The sequence below is a fragment of the Callithrix jacchus genome, chromosome 12, assembly GCF_049354715.1.
Source record: "Callithrix jacchus isolate 240 chromosome 12, calJac240_pri, whole genome shotgun sequence".
Classification (NCBI taxonomy): Eukaryota; Metazoa; Chordata; class Mammalia; order Primates; family Cebidae; genus Callithrix; species Callithrix jacchus.
Genome location: NC_133513.1, coordinates 60,955,781 through 60,976,607, shown reverse-complemented (window position 1 = coordinate 60,976,607; position 20,827 = coordinate 60,955,781). Strand labels below are relative to the sequence as shown.

The 20,827-nt window shown below is 40.1% G+C and overlaps 1 protein-coding gene across 3 annotated transcripts in view; it reads left to right on the top strand.

Annotated features, from left to right (window-relative positions):
* The first annotated feature begins 575 nt into the window (after positions 1–575).
* VPS26A (VPS26 retromer complex component A) overlaps positions 576–20,827 on the top strand; it is a 50,287-nt gene continuing 30,035 nt past the window's right edge. For 2 of the 3 annotated variants that reach the window (XM_078345694.1, XM_002756291.5), the window contains exons 1-2: positions 576–678; positions 8,575–8,724. Coding sequence is in view for 2 of the 3 variants with exons in the window: in XM_002756291.5 (XP_002756337.1) it covers positions 676–678; positions 8,575–8,724 (153 nt within the window). In the remaining variant the exon portion in view is untranslated. Of the gene's footprint in view, positions 1,026–8,574; positions 8,725–20,827 lie in introns of all 3 variants that reach the window. The other variant, XM_035268142.3, reaches the window with a different exon arrangement.

The window sequence follows — 20,827 nt, the reverse complement described above, 5'->3', positions numbered from 1 at the left end:
TGGGAAGCAAGAAAAGTTGTACCCTAGGATTTTTTTCTACTGGTTTTCTCTTCAGAAGCGAGAAAGCCAAGTTAAGAAAACCCAGACTCAGACGGAGGTGGAGCGGGACTGCGTTCAGGCAAGGTGGCAGAACGCCTCGTCCGGGACAAAGAGAGCACATCTCTTAGCGAGGCCTAAGGAAGCAGGGCTCCCATTCGCCCCGGCAACCCACCGACCCAGCCAAGGAGAGCGTCTCTGGACGAACCCTTCTTTTTCTCCTTCCTTCCCAGCCGCTCAAACTTCCACAGAGAAGAGGAACTGGGTGTGGCAAAGAGGCCGGACACAGAACCGCCAGGCCGGTGACTGAAAGACCGGCCTGGGCCAGGCCGCGAACCTGCGTCCAGCCAGGCCCCGCCCACGGACGTCATCTGTCCGTCCCCGCCCCGACCTCCGAAGGGTGGAGCCTGAGGCCCTGCCTCCAAGCGGCCTCTCCCCGGAGGGCCGGGCGGCCAGCAGGGCGGGGTGGCAGGCCGGGAGAGGGAAGGGTGCGGGGGGAAGGGGAGAGGAAGGGAGCGGTCACGTGTGGATAGCCGCCCGAGGTCACGTGACGGGGCGCCGGAGCGGAGGGAGCCGGGGCTGGGAGTTCTCCTGAGGAAAGAGGAGTGGAGTCGGGGGGACGCGGCGGCGGCGCTGACAATGGTGAGTGCGCGGTGGCCCGCGCGCTCGCCTCCCGCCCTCGCCCTGGAGTGCGCGGCGGGCCAGCCAACCGCGGGCCGGGCGTCGCCGGAGGAGGAGACGGGAGAGCAGGGCGGGGAGCGGGATTAGGCCTGTCGGGCCACCCCCGGGTCTGGGAAGAGCCGGCAGCGCCACCTCTTCCCGGTCTCGGCGAGGCCCGAGCACCTATAGGCGGCTGCGGTGGCGGCGGCGGCGTGCTCTCCCGGCCGTGTCGGAGCCTCTGCCCGCGTTCTTCGACCGCCTAATAGGGGCCCTGGCTGGGGACTCGGACCCCGCCTCTAAGAGGGCTAGTCGCCGCCTCCCCTTCCTAGGTAGCTAGTCCCTGCTCTCCTCCCGGGCAGCCTTGCTTCCATCCAGGTGGGGTGACCTGGGAGCCCCCCAGCTCCGGACTCTGCAGGGGACTTGGGCCCTCAGTGTGTCACGAACTTGAGAAACTGATATTTTAAACTTGGCTGTGGTGACATTCTTTGATTTCATGACCCCAGTTCAGGCTTTCATGTTGACACTTGTAAAATGGGAGAGAAAAATAAAAGGACGTTGGAATGGGGGGACATCTTTAACTACAGAGACACCCGTTTGGTGGCCGCCGTTTTAAGCATTGACTCTCATTTTCGTCCCCAAGCCATTTCACTGAACTTAACGCTCTGGGTTGTTGAAACGGCCTGGGAAGCAGAGGAGGGAGGGGAATCAGTGCTCTCACCACAGTCCGTGGAAGCACTAACCTAGGCATAGTGGTATTTAACTGAGTGTCTGCAGTCTCCTCTAGGTTAGATCTCATTTTACCCATTTGATGGTAGTCGTCAATTCGCTTCATTTAGCAAGCGTACGTTGAGCGCCTACTGTATGCTTTCCTAATACTACCTGCTTTCCCAAAGCTCACTGATTCAATAGAGTGCTTGAGACTTTTGGCTAAAAGGCCAAGCCAGGTTAATTTTTTTTTTAAGTTACTTTGAATAAATAACTTTTAAAATCAGTAATGGTGTTGCTTTCATTAAAAAAACAACAGACATTCATGTTCATTCTTAGAGCTCTTTTTCTTTCATTCAACAAATAATTGCTCAGGAGACTCAAGTAAAACGGAAACAGCACCTACCTGCTCTCTTATAGCTTACAATGTAGGGAGAGATAAACGTTTATTTGTGTAAATTATTTGTTTAACGTGGAAATTGGAATTGTGACAGATACTAGGAAGTATTGAGGGACCTTGCCTAGTCAGGGAGTTAGGGCAGGCTTCTTTAATTTAATATCGTTTGAAAAGAAAACTTAAAAGGTCCTCCTATTTTTTGCTTACATTTGTAATTATTACTCTTAAGCTTTTTTGAATTACGTTCAAGAGCAGTTTATTTTCAAGTTACTGCTCAAACTAAATTGTAAAACTTTAAAACATTGAAATGGGTGCAGATGTAATATATGTATGAAAATTTGCTGTTTCATTGCTTGTGTATGGGCTAAGTGAATGAATTTTGAGAGCCAGCCTTCCACCTCAGAAATGCAATGAGTTGCATTTCTTTACATCTACTGGACTTAATGAAATTCCTTCAGTGAGGACTAAAAAGTTTGTTGCCTTTTAATGTGTCTACACGTATTTTTGCTAATTGGTAACTTTCCATATTGGGTTTACAATTATATGAAAAATCATAAATTAACCTAAAGTCAGTGATAGGAGGTTTAGGCCAAGATTAAAAAACTGTAAAAACAATTGCTAGCATGTTTTTATAATCATATATATTGCAGTCCAGTTATTTAAAAGCTCCCTAAGAGTTTTAACTTGCATATTAAGAACTGATCCTGAAAAATCACAGTATTCCAAATGCTCCCTTGAACATATCTTTACCAAAAGAAGTGAGTAGTATTTTTGCAGTTTAAAAGATCTCGCAGGCTCATGCCTGTAATCCCAGCACTTTGGGATGTTGATGCGGGCAGATCACCCGAGGTCAGGAGTTTGAGACCAGCCTGACCAACATGGTAAAACCCCATCTCTACTAAAAATAAAAATAGTAGCTGGGCATGGTGGTGCACACCTGTAACGCTAGCTACTTAGGAGGCTGAGGCAGGAGAATTGCTTGAACCTGGGAGGCTGAGGTTGCGGTGAGCCAAGATCGAGCCACTGCACTCCAGCCTGGTGACAAAGGGAGACTCCGTGTCAAAAAAAAAAAAAAAAAAAATCTCAAAATTGCCGTAAATAGATCCTAACCCTCACAAATTTTATTCCCTTTCCTTCTAGTCCTTAACATCCTGACAGTTCTGTATTTTACTTCCTCTTCAACCCATCAGAAGTACTATAATTTGATTGTGAATAATTAGAAAAATAATTTAATTTCAAGACCCTTTATTTCAATTGACACAAGTTGCACATCTTGGAAAAAACTTTTGAAAGCAAGACTTTGGGTTGAGAATCTTTCAGTGGCTTCTAAAAGACAAGTGTTTTTCCTCAGTTATTTTTTCTTTTTGTTCTATACCTGTAAAATGTAAGATATCCCCAGTTTTCTGGAGGTGTTTTTTAGTAAAACTAGATCTTTTTTTTTTTTTTTTTTTTTTTTTTTGAGATGGAGTCTCACTCTGTCACCCAGGGGCTAGAGTGCAGCAGCACAATCTCGGCTTACTGCAACTTACCCCTCAAGTTCAAGCGATTCTCCTGCCTTTCAGCCTTCCAAGTAGCTGGGACTACAGGATTGTGCTACCACCCCTGGCCAGTTTTTTTATTTGTATTTTTAGTAGAGACGGGGTTTCACTTGTTGGCCAGACTGGTCTAAAACTCCCGGTCTCAAGTGATCTGCCTGCCTTGGCCTCCCAAAGTGTTGGGATTACAGGTGTGAGCCACTGCCCCCTGCCCACTAGTTCATCTTTGATGTGCCCTACTGTAAAAAAAAAAAAAAAAAATGTTAAACCAATGCTGTATTCTCATGGAATAGTTAACTTGGTAAAGTGCAGTAATTTATTACTAAACCTATTACTTTTCTGCATTTGCTATACTAGGCTTTTAAAAAAATGCCTTTTGATTGCTTCCAATTTTAGTGTTTTGATTGTATTGAAAAGTATCTTTCTTTTTTGAGACAAGCTGTTTCTCTGTTACCCAGTTAGGAGTGGTTCACTGCAGCCTTGACCTCCTGGGTTGAGGCAATCCTCCTTATTCAGCTTCCCAAGTAGCTGGGACCACAGGCACACACCACTACACTGGGCTAATTTTAAATTTTTTTTAAGAAATGGGGGTCTAGCTATGTTGACCAGGCTAATCTTGAACTTCTGGGCTCAAGTGCTCCTCCTACCTCAGCCTCCCAAAGTGCTAGGATTACAGGTGTGAGCCACTGTGCTTGGCTACTCTTTATTTATTTATTTATTTTCCCTGGCTACTCTTTAAACAACTTATGAAATATTTCTTGCACCCAGAAAATAATAGAGGATAGCACGTAGTTTTCCACATATTTTTAATGTTTAGGAATTTAAAAATTTAAAGAATGTTGTCAAAATAAAACATTGTTTATGATGACATTGTTAGTTAATTGTGGAGTTTTATAAAATGAAACTTTGTTTATACTATTTTAATTAGCGGCAATTTTAGTTTTATTAAAATTTTGTTTAACTTTGGTGATTTGATTTTTTAATTTCAGCTTTCAAACCCCAAGTGGAGCTCTATGTGTGTCAAGTACGTGCATATGAGAAAAAGTTATAATTCCTTTTCTCTGTAAACAATTTTTATAGTTTCCAATCTCATTTTTCTTTTAAGTAGCCCTGGGAAGTGTCAGGAGAATGAGAAAATTAATTTTAAGGCCAAGGAAGATGGCTCATGCCTATAATACCAGCACTTTGGGAGGCTGAGGTGGGTGGATTATTTGAGCCCAGGAGTTTGTGATGGGCAATGTGGCAGAAACCCTGTCTCTACAAAAAGTATAAAACAAGCCAATTGTGGTGGTGAGCACCTGTAGTCTCAGCTACTTGGGAGGCTGAGGTGGGAGGTTTGCTTGCGCCCAGGAGGCAGAGGTTGCAGTCAGCTGAGATCATGCCACTGTGCTCCAGCCTGGGTGACAGAGTGAGACTATCTCAAAAAAAAAAAAAAATTTAATTTTTCTGTCTCTGTTTTATAACTCAGATGAGTTAATGTGGACATCATAAGAAAGGAGAGCTCATTCTTACTGCTCTCCCTGCCAATTATATTATCTTTCAATATAGCTGATTTTGTTTTTCCATCTAAAATAGACTGCTTCTTGAAGAGTTGTCTTCTACCCTTCCACAATTGCTCCTCCCACACAACCCCTCTACCCTGCTAGCTCAGCACATATTTGATTAGTAAATATGAGGTGCTTGATTTTGAGTTGCTATACATTCTTTAGCCCTTAGGAGAAAATGTACTACAGTATTTCAAAATTTACCATTTTGTGCAAGTTTTGAGTTTAAGACTTGGAGTAAGAAAGCTACCTGGGAAAGTGTGTGTAACTGATCACTAATGCTTTTCATTCTCTTTTTTCTAAATTAGTTTGGAATAGTTTTCTGATTAAAATTAGTTTTCTGGTTAAAATTTGAGTTTTTAGTTTTGCCAGAAAAGATGAAAATACCTTGTCAAAAAGAAAATTTGCTGCATATATCAAAAGTACTAATCTGGTGATTCTTTTAGTTGGCTTCTTAAAATTATAATCCCTTTTGTTAATATAGGATTTAGAAAAAAATTATCTCATTTGAGTATAGCATCACCTTGGCCCTTCGTAGCCACAAAATAAGATAACAGAAAACAAACTAATGACTCTCGCAAGTGAGGACAGAACTGAGATTTAATATAAGTTCCACTGGCATAGTATGCTACTATACTAATACTAATTTGCTGGGAAAGGCTAATATTACCGACTCTTCTAGGTTTCAGTTCATTTATCTTGTGTGTTTATTTATTTTCTATTAGAATGGTGTATGTTTGTTCAAAAGTAATTTAACATTCAACAGGTATTTGAATGCTTTCTACTAAATGCCATACACTGCCTTGGATGAGCCTCATAGAGTTTATAGTTCAGTAGGAGAGTCAGGTACTAAATAAGCCTTGTGAAACCTTAATTTAGAGAATGCAGTTTTGATTAGGAAATCAGGGAAGGTCTCATGGAGGGGGAGTCAAACTGAAACTCAAAGAGTGAATTAGGTTAAGAATACTTTGCTTGGCTCTGAGACAAGAAGGACATTAGCAAATTGGAGCTATTGAAGAAAGAACTCTGAACAATGGACCAGGCTGAGTGGCTGGAGAGATGAGTAGTGTCAGATATATGTAGACCACATTAGAGAATACTTTGCATGTGTGTCTATATATTTAAAATAACAGTTGGAGTAAAATATCTGTGGAAAAGTACACAAGTAGGTATATAGCTTGATGAATTTTCACCAAGTGAAATATCTGTATCAAATGCTCAGATCATTGCCTGACTTGTAATACCATAATGCATATTACATGTTTTTTACTTGCTCCATGAATGGAATTATACAGTGTGTATTCCTTTTGTGTCTGGCCTCTTCACTCAACATCAGGTGTATGAGATTCATTCTTGTGTGTAGTTGTATCTCCTCTAATTCTATTGCTAATTTGGTGTTCCCATTTGTATGAATATATACCAAAATGTATGTATTCATTCTTGTTGATTTTTGGATTGTTTCTATTTGGGGCTATTATGAACACTTATGAACACTCTTTTATTTTTTTTTAAATTTATTTATTTTACTTTAGGTGCATACTATATCTGGCATTTCTCCCCATGTTACCACTCCCTACCCCCCATCTCCACCCCCCATTGTCTCTCCCCTACCCCCCCAACTGCCCCCAGTGTGTGATGTTCCTCTCCCTGAGTCCATATGTTCTCATTGTTCAACACCCACCTATGAGTAAGAACATAAGGTGTTTGGCTTTCTGTTCTTGTGTCAGTTTGCTGAGAATGATGGTTTCCAGATTCATCCAAGGAACACTCTTTTTTTGATACAAATTCTTGCTCTGTGGCCCAGGCTAGAGGGCAGTGTTGCCACCTTCACTCGCTGCAACCTCTGCTTCCCGGGTCCAAGTGATTCTCCTGCCTCAGCTTCCCAAGTAGTTGGAACTACAGGCATGTGCCACCATGCCTGACTAATTTTTACACAGAGTTTTGAAAAAGAGACGGAGTTTCACCATGTTGGCTAGGCTGGTCCCAAACTCCTGACCTCAAGTGATCTGCCCGCCTGGGCCTCCCAAAATGCTGGGATTGCAGGCATGAGCCACCGCACCCAACCAGATATGTATATGTGTTTTTTTAAAGATCATTCTGGGCCAGGTGCAGTGGCTCATGCCTGTAATTCCTCCACTTTGCTGAGGCAGGAGGTTAGCTGAGCCCAGGAGATCAAGACCAACATGGGCAACATAGTGAGACCTTGTTGCTACAAAGGTTTTTTTAAAAAAGATCACCTGGTTGTTACGTAGGACAGAATATGAAGGGTGTAGGATGACAGGATAGAGACTGTTCTCTGTGTAAACTTAAAAAGATTAGAAGATTAAGTTTCATTGTGGCTAAAATAATCCATAATTATAACCAGTATCAAAATTGCTAATGGAGTCTGTATTATTACCAACTAATGTGTTTTGGCATTGATATGTAATTGATCTTTGTCCCTTATATTTGTCATATTCAGGATTTATAGAACAAGGCTTATAGATTTTCTTTGGAAAAATTCACAGAAATTTTATTATTTTCTTCCATTATAGCCAGTTTTACTACAAGGGCTTTCACAGTGTAATATATTCTCTTCAGACCAAATATAGCAGTGGTATAGTAAGTAGTACATTATAATAGTCCATTTGGATTTGCTGGAGTATGCTGAATTGTGTAAATTCTGCTATAATAAAAGAACCTTATAAAGGTATAAATAAAAGTAACTTTTCAAGTCTAGATGTTAAGAATTAGCTTCTTGGATTTCTGATATATGTTAATATTTGATTTTTTATAGTGGTTTCATATAGAAATGATTGAAATTATAGCCTGCTGAAACTTGTTTAGGGTTTTTTTTTTTTTTTGGTCTTTTTTGTGGTTAAAAAAACATGTAACATGAAATCTGCCCTCTTAACATTCTACTCAAGTTGCTCAGTATTATAACTTAGTATTGTACTCAATTTGCTCAGTTTTGATGTAGCTTTTTTCTTGGTGAGATGGAATTTCATTCTTGTTGCCCAGGCTAGAGTGCAATGGCACAATCTTGGCTCATTGCAACCTCTGCCTCCCAGGTTCAAGCGATTCTCCTGTCTCAGCCTCCCCAGTAGAGAGGAGGCACATGCCACCATGCCTGGCTAATTTTTGTATTTTTTGTAGAGATGGGGTTTCGTCATATTGGTCAGGCTGGTCTCGAACTCCTGACCTCAGGTGATCCGCCCGCCTCGGCCTCCAGAAGTTTTGGGATTACAGACATGAGCCACTGTGCCCACCCTTTGATGTGGCATTTGATATTTTTTTTTTTGAAACAAAGTTTTTCTCTTGTAGCCCAGGCTGGAATGCAGTGATGTGATTTCAGCTCACTGAAACCTCCGCCTCCCGGGTTCAAGCGATTCTCCTGCCTCAGCCTCCTGAGTAGCTGGGATTATAGGGATGTGCCACCACGCCCAGCTAATTTTGTATTTTTAGTAGAGACAGGGTTTCTCCATGTTAGTTAAGGTGGTCTTGAACTCCCGACCTCAGGTGATCTGCCTGCCTCGGCCTCCCAAAGTGCTGGGATAACAGGTGTGGGCCACTGCGCCTGGCCTTGATATAAGTTTTTATCATTTCCTTATGAACTCAAAGATTTGCAGTCTGTTTAACTGCAGGTCATAGGTAATTAAATTCAAATTAACAAAATGTAGTGACTGACTAAGCATGATAATATTTCATTTTATTTCAGAGTTTTCTTGGAGGCTTTTTTGGTCCAATTTGTGAGATCGATATTGTTCTTAACGATGGGGAAACCAGGAAAATGGCCGAAATGAAAACTGAAGATGGCAAAGTAGAAAAACACTATCTCTTCTATGATGGAGAATCTGTTTCAGGAAAGGTAAATCTTTTGTTTGACAAAACTGTCTACTTATAGGATATCAGAATTAGTTATCAAAGTGGTCTGTTTTCTTACATTTGAGTAAATTTTATGAGAGAGAGTTATTTTTTTCCCAAAGGTCAGCTAAAATCTTTGATTGATTAGAACATAATCTTTCCTGCAAAGGAAAGATTTTTACCCTGGAAAGCTTTCAGGGGAAGAGTCTCTAAATTTCATGCAAATTTTTCTATTTAAGTCTCCTGTGTTGTTCATGAAAAAAAAAATTTTTTTTCTTGTTTGTGATTATGTGCTTCTGTCTGGTTTCAGACAATTTCTCCAGATCGGAGCTATAATTCACCCAAAGTTTATTTTTCCTTAAGTTAGCAATTGAGAGTAAAGGTTTCTTTCTCATTCTTTGTAGCTTACCTCTCTGTACTGCTACTATTGTGTCTGTTGATTTCATTTCTAGGTACTCTGTAGAGGACTTGAGTACTTTTGGAATGTGTCTATGCATGGTCAGATATGTTTATAATGCCTTCTATAAGGTTTCACTTTTTTCCCCTTTTCTTTATCCAGTGATGTATAAGGTTTTTTGTTTTGGGGATTTTGTTTTGTTTGGAAATAGGGTCTCACTCTGTTGCTCAAGCTGAGTGCAGTGGTGTGATCATGGCTTACTGCAGCCTTGTACTCCTGGGCTCAGGTGATTCTCCTACCTCAGCCACCCTGGTAGCTGGGACTACAGGCGTACACCACCACCTGAGCTAATTTATATATTTTTTTGTAGAGATGGGGTTTCTCCATGTTGCCCAGGCTGGTCTTGAACTTCTGGGCTCAAGCAATCCACCCACCTAGGCCTACAAAAGTGCTGGGATTACAGGTTTGGGCTATCACACCTGGCCAATTATTCTTTTAATTTAGGGATATGATCAATACCTATTAGTGGTCAGTGATAGTGTAGAATAGTAATAGCATAGACAAAAGCAAGCCACAAAACATTTGAAATAATTTTTTAAATATAGATTACTAGGATTTTTCTCCTCTGCTTGTTTAATTAATATATTCATGTGGTAGACAGTTTGGGAAATAATATCTGTATTGTCTTTTCATATAGAAAGAATTCACTGTTAAAATTTGGGTGTGTTTCTTCTTACTCTTTGCATTAATTAATGTTCATATGTAATATAGTAAGCATACTTTTTCCTCTATTGTTGGATATTTAAGGAGTTTCTGTTTTTCAGATGCCTTTCTTCATATCTTTTATAATATGGACATCTGTATACATAAATTTTTCTCTAAATTTCTGTAGGACAGCATTACTTCCTTAGAATAGATTTCTGAAAGTGAGCTGCTAGGCCAAAATATATGTAATATCTGAAGGATCTTAATACACATTAACCTGGAAAATGTATTTGCATTAAATTACATGTCCATCATTGGATCTTTTTCACCCAAGACAGCATTGAATATGATCGCTTTGTCAGGTTTGCTATTTTGATAGGGAGGAACAGTCTCATTATTTTAATTTGCATTTCTTTGATTACTAGATAGATTGGACTTAGATTTATTTACCAGCCATTTGAGATTTTTTTTCTTTTTTAATTGTACTGCATTGTCTTTTTCTGGTCCTTTGCCAGATTACCTATTGGGGTCTTAGTGTTGAATCTGAAGTGAATTTTTTGGTTTTCAACTTTACTTCCCTTGTACTCGTCCTTTTAAAAGATGGAAAAAGAAAAAGGCCAAGTGTGGTGGCTCACACCTTTAATCCCAGCACCTTGGGAGGCCAAAGAGGGAGGATCACGTGAGCCTGGGAGTTTGAGACCATCCTGGGCAACATGGGGAGACCCCATCTCTATTTGAAAAAAAAAAGATGCAGGAAAAGAAAGACCTAAAGAAGAGCAGACAATCCTCAAAAGGATGGAGCATGTCAAATGAAAGAAGAGTAAAAGTAGTAGTGTTTGGCCTATTGAAACAACTTGTTAATGGGTTGAGGGTTTAGGAATACCAATCTAGTTTTCTTTCTAGGGAGACTGAACCTAATATCTCAGATATTTCATTTATAGATATGACATGTAAATATCTCTGCTGCTAAGTTGTAAGCTCCTTAAGATTAGAGGATCAGAGTGTGCTTCTTTATTTTCCATAATATACATCATAGTGTTGATTATACAATAGGCTTTTACTAAATATTTATTTGGTTTGGCTGGGAGTGGTGGCTCACGCCTGTAATCCCAGCACTTTGGGAGGCTGAGGTGGGCAGATCACAAGGTCAGGAGTTCAAGACCAGCCTGGCCAACTTAATGAACCCCTGTGTCTACTAAAAATGCAAAAATTAGTCTGGTAAGATGGCGTGTGTCTATAGTCCCAGCTACTCGGGAGGCTGAGGCAGGAGAATCACTTGAACCCAGGAGGTGGAGGTTGCAGTGAGCTGAGACTGTGCCATTGCACTCCAGCCTGGGTGACAGAGCAAGACTCTGTCTAAAAAAAAAATTATTTGGTTTATTTACTGTTTTTTTTTGTTGTTGTTGTTGTTGTTTGAGATGGAGCCTTGCATTGTCGCCTGGGCTGGAGTACAGTGATGTGATCCGGGCTCACTGCAACCTCCACCTCCCAGGTTCAAGCGATTCTCCTGCCTCATCCTCCTGAGTAGCTGGGATTACAGGTGCCCACCACCACACCTGGCTAACTTTTTGTATTTTTTTTTAGTAGAGACGGGGTTTCACTATGTTGGCCAGGCTGATCTTGAAAGACTGACCTGGTGATCCACCCGCCTCGGCCTCTCAAAGCGCTGAGATTCCAGGCATGGGCCACAGGACCTAGCCTATTTACTGTTTCTAAGTTTTACAGAAAATATTCTCAGTCTAAAGTAATTTTATGTCATCTGGATCAATTGAATGTTCATGGCTGATGTTTATGGGATAAAGAAAAAGGGGGATATTTAAGCTAGAAATAGAGTTACCCCAGTGTGTTTTTAAAAAAGAATAGTTGGTGTTCAAATTACATTTTGGTCCTGGGTGTGGTGGCTCATGCCTATAGTTGCAGCACTTTGGGAGGCCAAGGAGGGAGGATCATTGAGCCCAAGAGTTCAAGACCAGATTGAGCAACCTAGGAAGATCCCATCTCTACCACTAAATACATAATTTTTTGAAAAATTACATTTTGGAATTGCTAGAAATCATACATAGACCTGATCAACGATAGATCACATTTTAAAAAATGATAAGATCTCTTATAGGTAAGTATTTTCTGTTCAAAAGTTACTGTATCTTGAATCTGATTGTTTATTGGTCTGAGTTTTTTTTTATTTTTAATGTTTATTGAAAAACAAAACCCATCTAGAAAACCATACACAACAAAAATAAGTTATTATAAGGCATATTTTCTTATAATCACCATCCAAGTCAAGAAGTAGTACTTTGCCAGCTACCCCATGTGTCCTGTCTCCATCACACTCCCATCCCCTCAAATGTAACCACTGTACTGACTTTTATAGTAGTAAACTTTGTTGTGTTTCTTGTTTAGTTTTTCTCATTTAAGGAAAATTTGTTAGGCCAGGCGAGGTGGCTTATGCCTGTAATCCCAGCACTTTGGGAGGCCAAGGCAGGTGGATCACCTGAAGTCGGGAGTTCGAGACCAGCCTGACCAACATGGAGAAACCCCGTCTCTACTAAAAATACAAAAAAATTAGCCGGACGTGGTGGCGCATGCCTATAATCCCAGCTACTCAGGAGGCTGAGGCAGGAGAATCGCTTGAACCCAGGAGGTGGAGGTTGCGGTGAGCTGAGATCGAGCCATTGCCCTCCAGCATGGGCAACAAGAGCAAAACTCCATCTCAAAAAAAAAAAAAAAAAAAGGAAGAAAAACTTGATATGATTTTTAAGTCTCTCTTAATCGCAGGTTCCCTCTTCATACCTTTCTCTAACTTGTAATATCTCTTGAAGAGCACGTTGGTCATTTGAATTGTAGAGTTTTCTATGTTTGTGTATTCATGGTACAGTTATTGCCTGTAAGTTGGCAGCTAGGTCCAGAGGCTTGAATCAGACTCAACTTTGATTCTTCTGGCAGGAATATAGGTGGTGGTGTCTTTTTTCATTGCGGTGCAAAATGTCTGGTTTTCTTTCTCTGTTTTTTTTCTTTTTTATAACTGTTGATACTCAGTACCTAGATTGATTTAACTCATTGGGAGTTGCAGAATGGTGATCTTTTAAATTCTGTCATTTTGTTTTTACTCATTAGATGGAATACATTTATAAAGAGATGTTATTCTTGTTTTGTTACCTAGTGGTACAGCTCGTATAGAAAAAAAAAATGCTTGACCCTTTTCCTTTTTTGGCCTGTCTCAAAAAATAATAAATTGGTTCCTTATCCTCCAAAGGTGTAAACCGTTGGTTTTATTTCTCAGTAACATTTATAAGCTCATGATTTAAACATACTTGATGTTTATAAATATTATCCTATTGAAGCTCCAGTTGTACAGTCCTATATAACAAGTTACTACAAACTTAGCAGCCTAAAATAAGAAATTTATATCTTAGGATTTTTGTGAGTTAGAAGTCCAAGTATGGGTTAGCTGGATCCTGTGCTCAGGGACTTAAAATCAGTCTAAGGTCACAGTCTATTCTGAAGTTCAGGATTCTCTTCCAGGCTCACCGGTTTTTGGCAGAAATTTCCTTGTAGTGCTATGACTGATAGCCTTGTTTCTTGTGCAGTTGGATGTCTGCTTCTTGAGGCTGCCCTCAGACCCTTACTGAGTGGCCCCCTTCTCTCAGTTTCTTCAAGGCCAGGAGGAGAGCATCTATCTGACATTTATCTTATTTTAAAGAGCTTACCTGGTTTGATCAGTTCCAGCTAGGATAATCTCCCTTTTGATTAACTAAAAAAATCAACAGATTAGTAACCTCATCACAGGAGTGGTATCCTATCATATTCACTGGCCTCACCCACACTCAAGAGGATTATACAGATGTGCACACCATGGGGTAGTAATATGGAGGGCTATCTTTGAATTCTATCTACTACATTTATGTTGACTCTTGTGTTCTTCGGACATGGCCCTAGGATTTTTCTTTTTTTAAGCTGTATTGAGATATATATATACACCATAAAAATTCACCCATTTTAAGTGTACTTAAAATTTTTAGCAAATTTAGAGTTGTACAGCCATCACCACTAATTCCAGAACATTTTTATTACTCCAGAAATTTTTTAAAATGCTGTACCATTAGCAGTCATTCTCCATTTCCCCTCTTTCCAGTCTCTGACAACCACTGATCTCTCTGTTTTTATGAATTTGCCTATTCTGGACATTTCATATAAATGGAATTATACAATGTGTGGTCTTTTCCTGTTTTGTTTCTTTCATTTAGTATAATGTATTTGAGATTCATCCATATTGCAGCATTTGCTATTAGTATATCATTGTTTTTTATTGATGAATAGTATTCCATTTTATGGCTATACCACTTTCTTGTTCATCCATTCACCAGTTGGTGGGTATTTGGGATGTTTCCATTTTTTCACTGCTGTGACTAATGCTGCTGTCAACATTTGTGTAGTAGTTTTGTGTGGACCTATGCTTTTCTTTCTGTCGAGCGTGTACCTAGGAGTGGAATTACTGTCTTATGTTAAATTTATGTTTAAGTTTTTAATAAACTGCCAAAGATCCTAGGAGTTTTTGGTGGCTTTCTTGCTAACTGGTATGACAAGATGTTTGAAGCTCTTTTATGATTCTGCTTCATACCTGCACTCAGCCATAACTTTTAAGGCCATAATTGCATGCAAGGACTGCTCATTGCTACTGTGTTGAGCAATATTTCTAGGCTGCTCAGTAGATAGATGGGGAGGGTTTTAAAATATAGATTTAATAAATATATTTATTTTCATTTATATTGTTTAAGATAAAATATCTCAGGAATCATACTGTCATTTCCAATTCAGTTTCAGTATTAGAAGTTTTTACTGGCCGGGCGTGGTGGCTCATGCCTGTAATCCTAGCACTTTGAGAGGCCGAGGTGGGTGGATCATCTGAGGTCAGGAGTTCAAGACCAGCCTGGCCATCATGGTGAAACCCCATCTTAAAAAAAAAAAAAAAAAAAAGTTTTTACCTAACTTCTTATGTTACATGTGCATCTTCTTTCTTCTGCATCAAGAATACTGGTTTTCAGAGTCAAAGGGGAAGATGTAATTAGCATATCCCATAGTTTACTCATTATCTTTACCCCACATTGTATACACAGCAGTCTCAGAATAACAATACTCATTACTGCTACCAATATGATTATGAAATTCGTTTAAAAAATATTTAGCATTTGCTATTTCTGTTTTACTCACATTTCTTAAATGTACCATAGTAAGTACATTGTCAGAGCGTATAGTAATTATATACTCTCTGTGTGCTTCCTCTCAGCCCTCACTTAGTCCTGGTTTTATAAATAATTGTTTTATATATAATGTGCATCACCAATCCTTATATCTTTGTCTCTTTGTTTCACTGTCCGAAGCTCATTCTCTAGTTACTAGAGTCTAATGGATTTCTCAGGAAATGCTCATGGGAACAATAAGCCCTAAGTTTTTGCATATTGAGAATGGCTTTTTTATGTCCTTTATACTTGAAAGTTAGTTTTACCGAATATAATAACCTTGGCTTACATTTTCTTGAGTATTTTAAATCTATTACTCCATTGTCTTCTGGTATAGAGTATTGTTGACAGTTTTTTCATTGAGGAAGGTTTTCATGAGTTACATTCATTAATTAGTATTTGTTACATTCCTTTGCTTTTGTTTTCTTCTGCTCTTAATATCAGTATTTTTGAGTATGGTGTTTTGCTCTTGTATACCTTCTGCTTAGCCTTTATTTCTAAAATGAGTTTTTCTTCTATTTCTAATTATTTTCTGATTTTTCTCACCCTAGCCTAAGATTTTCTTTCATGTATGTTGTATCATTTTCTTAATATCTTATAGCCTGTTTTGAAATAAATTACAGTTTTGATCTGTCTTGTCTGTAGAAATGCCATTCTACTCCTTCTTTTTTTTTTATTAAAATAACTTTGTATGGGATTTGACCTTGATATATTTATGTTGCTAATTTTTATTTGAAATTTGTTTTCCTAAACTTTGTGTGTGTGTGTGTGTGTGTGTGTCAAGATCTTGCTCTGTTGCCCAGGCTGGAATGCAGTGGCATGACCATGGCTCACTGCAGCCTTGACCTTCCAGGCCCAAGTGATCCTCCCACCTCGGCCTTCTAAGTAGCTGGGACCACAAGCATGTGCCACCATGCCTAGCTAACTAAAAAAAAAAATTATTTTGTAGAGGCAGGGTCTTGCTATGTTGCCCAGGCTATTCTCAAACTCCTGAACTCAAGTGATCCTCCCATCCTGGCTTTCCAAAGTGCTTGGATTATAGATGTGAGCCACTGCACCTGACCTTCTCCTGAACTTTTTTTTTTATGATGGGGTCACACTCTGTCACCCATGTTGGAGTGTAGTGTGTAATTTCAGCTTACTGCAAACTCCGCCTCCCAGGCTCAAGTGATCTTCACACCTCAGCCTCCTTGAGTAGCTGGGAACACAGGGGCACACGACCATACCTTTTTTTTTTTTTTTTTTTGTATTTTTGGGTAGAGATGGGGTTTCACCATGTTGCTCAGGCTGATTTTGAGCTCCTGAGCTCATACAATCTACCTGTCTCAGTGCTGGGATTACAGGTGTGAGCTGCTGTGCTTGGCTCTTCCTGAACTTTTGAAGGTCTGGTTTTAGTTTTTCTAACGAGCTGTCCCTAGACAGGAGGCCTGGCTGGTCAGTTTTGAGTATTCTCATATTATTGGATTGTGCAAAACTCCTTCCAGTTTTTTGTTTGTTTTTTGAGATGGGGTTTTGCTCTGTTGCCAGGCTGGAGTGCAGTGGTATGACCTCGGCTCACGCAACCTCCGCCTCCTGGATTCAAGTGATTCTCCTGCACCTGAGTAGCTGGGACTACAGGTGCATACCACCATGCCTGGCTATTTTTCTATTTTTAGTAGAGACAGGTTTCACCATGTTAGCCAGGATGGTCTTGGTCTCTTGACCTCGTGATCTGCCCATCTTGGCCTCCCAAAGTGCTAGGATTACAGGCCTGAGCCATCACACCTGACTAACCCCTTCCAGTTTTAGCTCTTATTCTCAGATTGACACTGTGCTTTCCAGTGAATATATATGAATGATTTTGGGGTCCTTAGGTCCTTCAGACATCCCATCGTTTTTCTTTGATTCCTCCTGCACAGCACTGATATCATGCTAGTACTTGTGGATATTAACCTAGTTTGTCCCTACTCATATATTTTGGGATTGTGGGGATCTTTTTTTGTGGTAAATTAGGTCCTTAGATTTTTTTGATTTTGCTGTCTAGTTGGTCCATCTCTTTTGATGGGGGGGAATTCAAAGACTATGTTACCATCTTCTCAGAAATTGATCTGAGATTTTAAAAGGCAATGTGTAACCATTCTGGCAGTTTAGCAATATGTATCAAAATCTTCAACAGTGGATATCATTTATAGTAGCGGGAACAGGCTAGATTATTACTATATAATAGACAATCCCAAAACTCAGTGACTTAAAACAACAGTGGCAGTGGCTTCTTTCTTGTCCAGGCAACATGTTTCTTGTAAGTCAGCTGAGGGCCTTGTTCTGTGCCATGCACAGAACATGATGGAGCAGCCACTCTCTGGAACACCCTGCTCATCATGGCTGAGGAAGAGAAATCTCTCCAGAGTCTCTCACAGGCCATTAAAACGCCCCATCCTAGAAGTAACAAAAACCATTTTAGATCAAATTTATTGTCTCTAGAACCAGTCTTGTACATACCCAACCATAAGAGGGTAGGGAATATAATCATACCATGCACTCAGAATGTATACAGCTGGAAATATTTGAGCAGTGTCAATAATGATTAATATTATTTTGATCCCCAAATTCTTCTGATCAGCTTTTATCCTAAGATAATCAATCTTGTTCATTACACTGTTTATAATATTCAAAAATTGAAAGCCGTTTAAATGTCCAGACATTAAAAAACCTAATATGGTAGTAACTATTAAATGCTTATGGCCATTCTTAATGTAATGATATAGACCAGTATTCATTAACATGACAAGAGGTTTGCTATAATCACAATATTTATTGAGTACTTGCCACATGACCTTGGTATTCCCTCTTAAGTTCTTCACAATGATACAATGATTCCTTTATTTTTATTTTTTTTAGAGACGGGGCGGGTCTCGCTATGTTGCCCAGGCTGGAGTGCAGTGGCTATTCACAGGCGTGATCCCATCACTCATCAGCACGGGAGTTTTGACCTGCTCTGTTTCCAACCTGGGCTGGTTCACCCCTCCTTAGGTTTACCCCTCTGGGTGGTTCGCCACTCCCGGGAGGTCACCATATTGATGCCGAACTTAGTGCGGACACCCAATCGGCACAGCGCATTACAGCCCAGAATTCCTGGACTCCAGCAATCCTCCCACCTCAGCCTCCCAAGTAGCTGGGACTATAAGCACGAGCCACCTCTCCCAGCAACCTCCCCCTCTCTTTTTTTTCTGAGATGGAGTTTCACTCTGTTGCATAGGCTGGAGTGCAGTGGCGCCGTGTTGGCTCACTGCAGCCTCAACCTCCCAGGTTGAAGCAATTCTCCTGCCTCAGCCTCCCGATTAGCTAGGACTACAGGTGCAAGTCACCATGCTCAGCTAATTTTTGTATTTAAGAGATGGGGTTTTACCATGTTGGCCAGGATGGTCTCAATCTCTTGACCTCATGATCTGCTTACCTTGGCCTCCCAAAGTGCCAGGATTACAGGCTTGAGCCACCACATCCAGTCTTTTTTTTTTTTGAGATAGGGTCTCACCGTGTTGCCCAGGCTGAGTGCAGTGTCATGATTATGGCTTACTGCAGCCTCATCCTCCAGAGGCCCAAGTAATCCTCTCACCTCAGCCTCCCAAGTAGCTGGGGCCACAGGCATGAACCACTATGCCTGGCTAATTAAAAAAAAATTTTTTTGTAGAGATAGGGTCTTGCCGTGTTGCCCAGTCTGGTCTCAAACTCCTGGACTCAAGTGATTTCCCAACCTTGACCTCCCAAAGTGCTAGGATTATAGGTGTGAGCCACTGTGCCTGGCCAAGGATTATTTTAAAGATTATCTTGTGTCCAATAAAATTAGGATAACTAAAGAAAATGAAAAAAGTGGCATGGATTTGTAATAAGAACCTCAAAAAGACCGTCTTGAGAACAAGCTCTAGGCTTTTAAAGCTAAGGAAGACATTTTAAACCTTATATTTAGAATAAGATGAATAAGGAGGTAATATGCTCATTTGACACACTTATTTTAATATAACAAATGCAAAAGAAAGTCTTTTCCCCCCATTAGAGGGAAAATATTTAAATTGGGAAAGGTAGGATTATTAAAAATTAGAATGAAAACCTCATTATGATTAAGGAGATTAAAAATTAAAAATAAACTAACTAGTTTTCAAACAAACACCCTGGTGACCAGACCAGACAAATGCTGTGCTATAGTACTGAAAGAATTTTGTGGAGCTGGTCACCAAATCTCTGCTAGGAGTCCTTTAGTAATTGTGGAAAATAGGAGAGGTTCTAGAATAAAGGAAAAGCCCTTATTTATCAAATGGGGCAACAAGTTTGTTTTTTGCCCCCTATTTATAAAATGGGGCAAAAAGTTTGTTTCAGGTAAACTTAATAATGATTCCTGGCATATCTGTAGATTATTAAATAGATGATTGATGAATATGCTGAAAAGAGCTTAAAGGAAAGAGAAGAAACAATGCATTGTTTATCTATGACCAAGCATGTGTCACTAAGCACAAATTTTGCCACACCAATCTAGGGATTTTTAAATGTCCTAGTGTAATAAAAAGATCACTGGGCTAGCATTGGATGATCTAGCCTTAACTTTACCGCTGTCTTGATAGGTAACTCTGGCGTCATTTAATTTCCTGGATCTTACCTGTAAGTTTAGGAGGTTGGACTGGATCATTGGTTTCCAAACTTGGCTTTGTACTGTAGGATGCTCTGCATGAAAATCCTTCATATATTAGGTATTATGTTGGATTTGGAGGTCTGACATCTCGCCCACAGCAAGAATAAATTCCTTTTGTAATATTCCTGACATGTAAGGTTCTGTATGCCTACTTTTGAGAGTGTGGGGATTCTGCCGTTTTGTTAACGCTATCCACTCTGCTTTTTAGAGATATGCAAAATAAATCTAATCCTTTTCTACATGAGTTCTCTTTAAACATTTTCCAGAACACAGTCTTGTTTATCCTAAGTTTCTCTAAGTTAAACGTGTTATTTCCTTTAGTTATGGTCAAGAAACCTGGTTTTGAGTCTTTATCACCCAGATTGGTTTCTTTTATTTTTTAAATTAAAATTCATTTTTTGGGGACAGGGTCTTGCTCCAGACTGGAGTGTAGTGGCATGCTCATGGCTCATTGTAGCCTTGTCCTCGGGCTTAGGCGAACTTCCTACCTCAGCCTTCCAAGTAGCTCAGATGATAGTCACACACCACCATGCTCGGCTAATATTTTATTATTTTTATAGAGTCGGGGTCTCCGCTTGTTTCCCAGGCTGATCTCAAACTTCTGGGCTCAAGTGATTCTCTTCCTCTGCCTCCCAAAGTGCTAGACTGACAGGGGTAAGTCACTGTGTCCAGCCTCAAATTCTTAAGTAACCAAATAGAAAACTGGTTTGCATTATCTACTAAGGCTGAACATATATGTACTCTTATGGCACAGCAGTTCCACTCCTAAATACATATTCTAGAGAAATGCAAACATATGGACATCAAAAGACACATATAAGAAGTTTGTAGCAGCGCTGCTCATAGTGGCCCAGAACCAAAAATAAACATTCCACAGAAGTGGAATAGATAGATTGTTGTATATTTATACAATGAAATCTATTCACCAGTAAGAAGGAACAAAACTATCATTTCACACAACCTGGATGAATCTTACAATCTGAGTGAAAGGAGCCGGGTAATTAGAGATGCATGACATACTGAGTTACTCCGTTTATATGAAGTAAGTTTGAAAAGACACAAATCAGTAATGATAGCAGCCAGGGTAGAGCCTACCATTGGGGGAAGG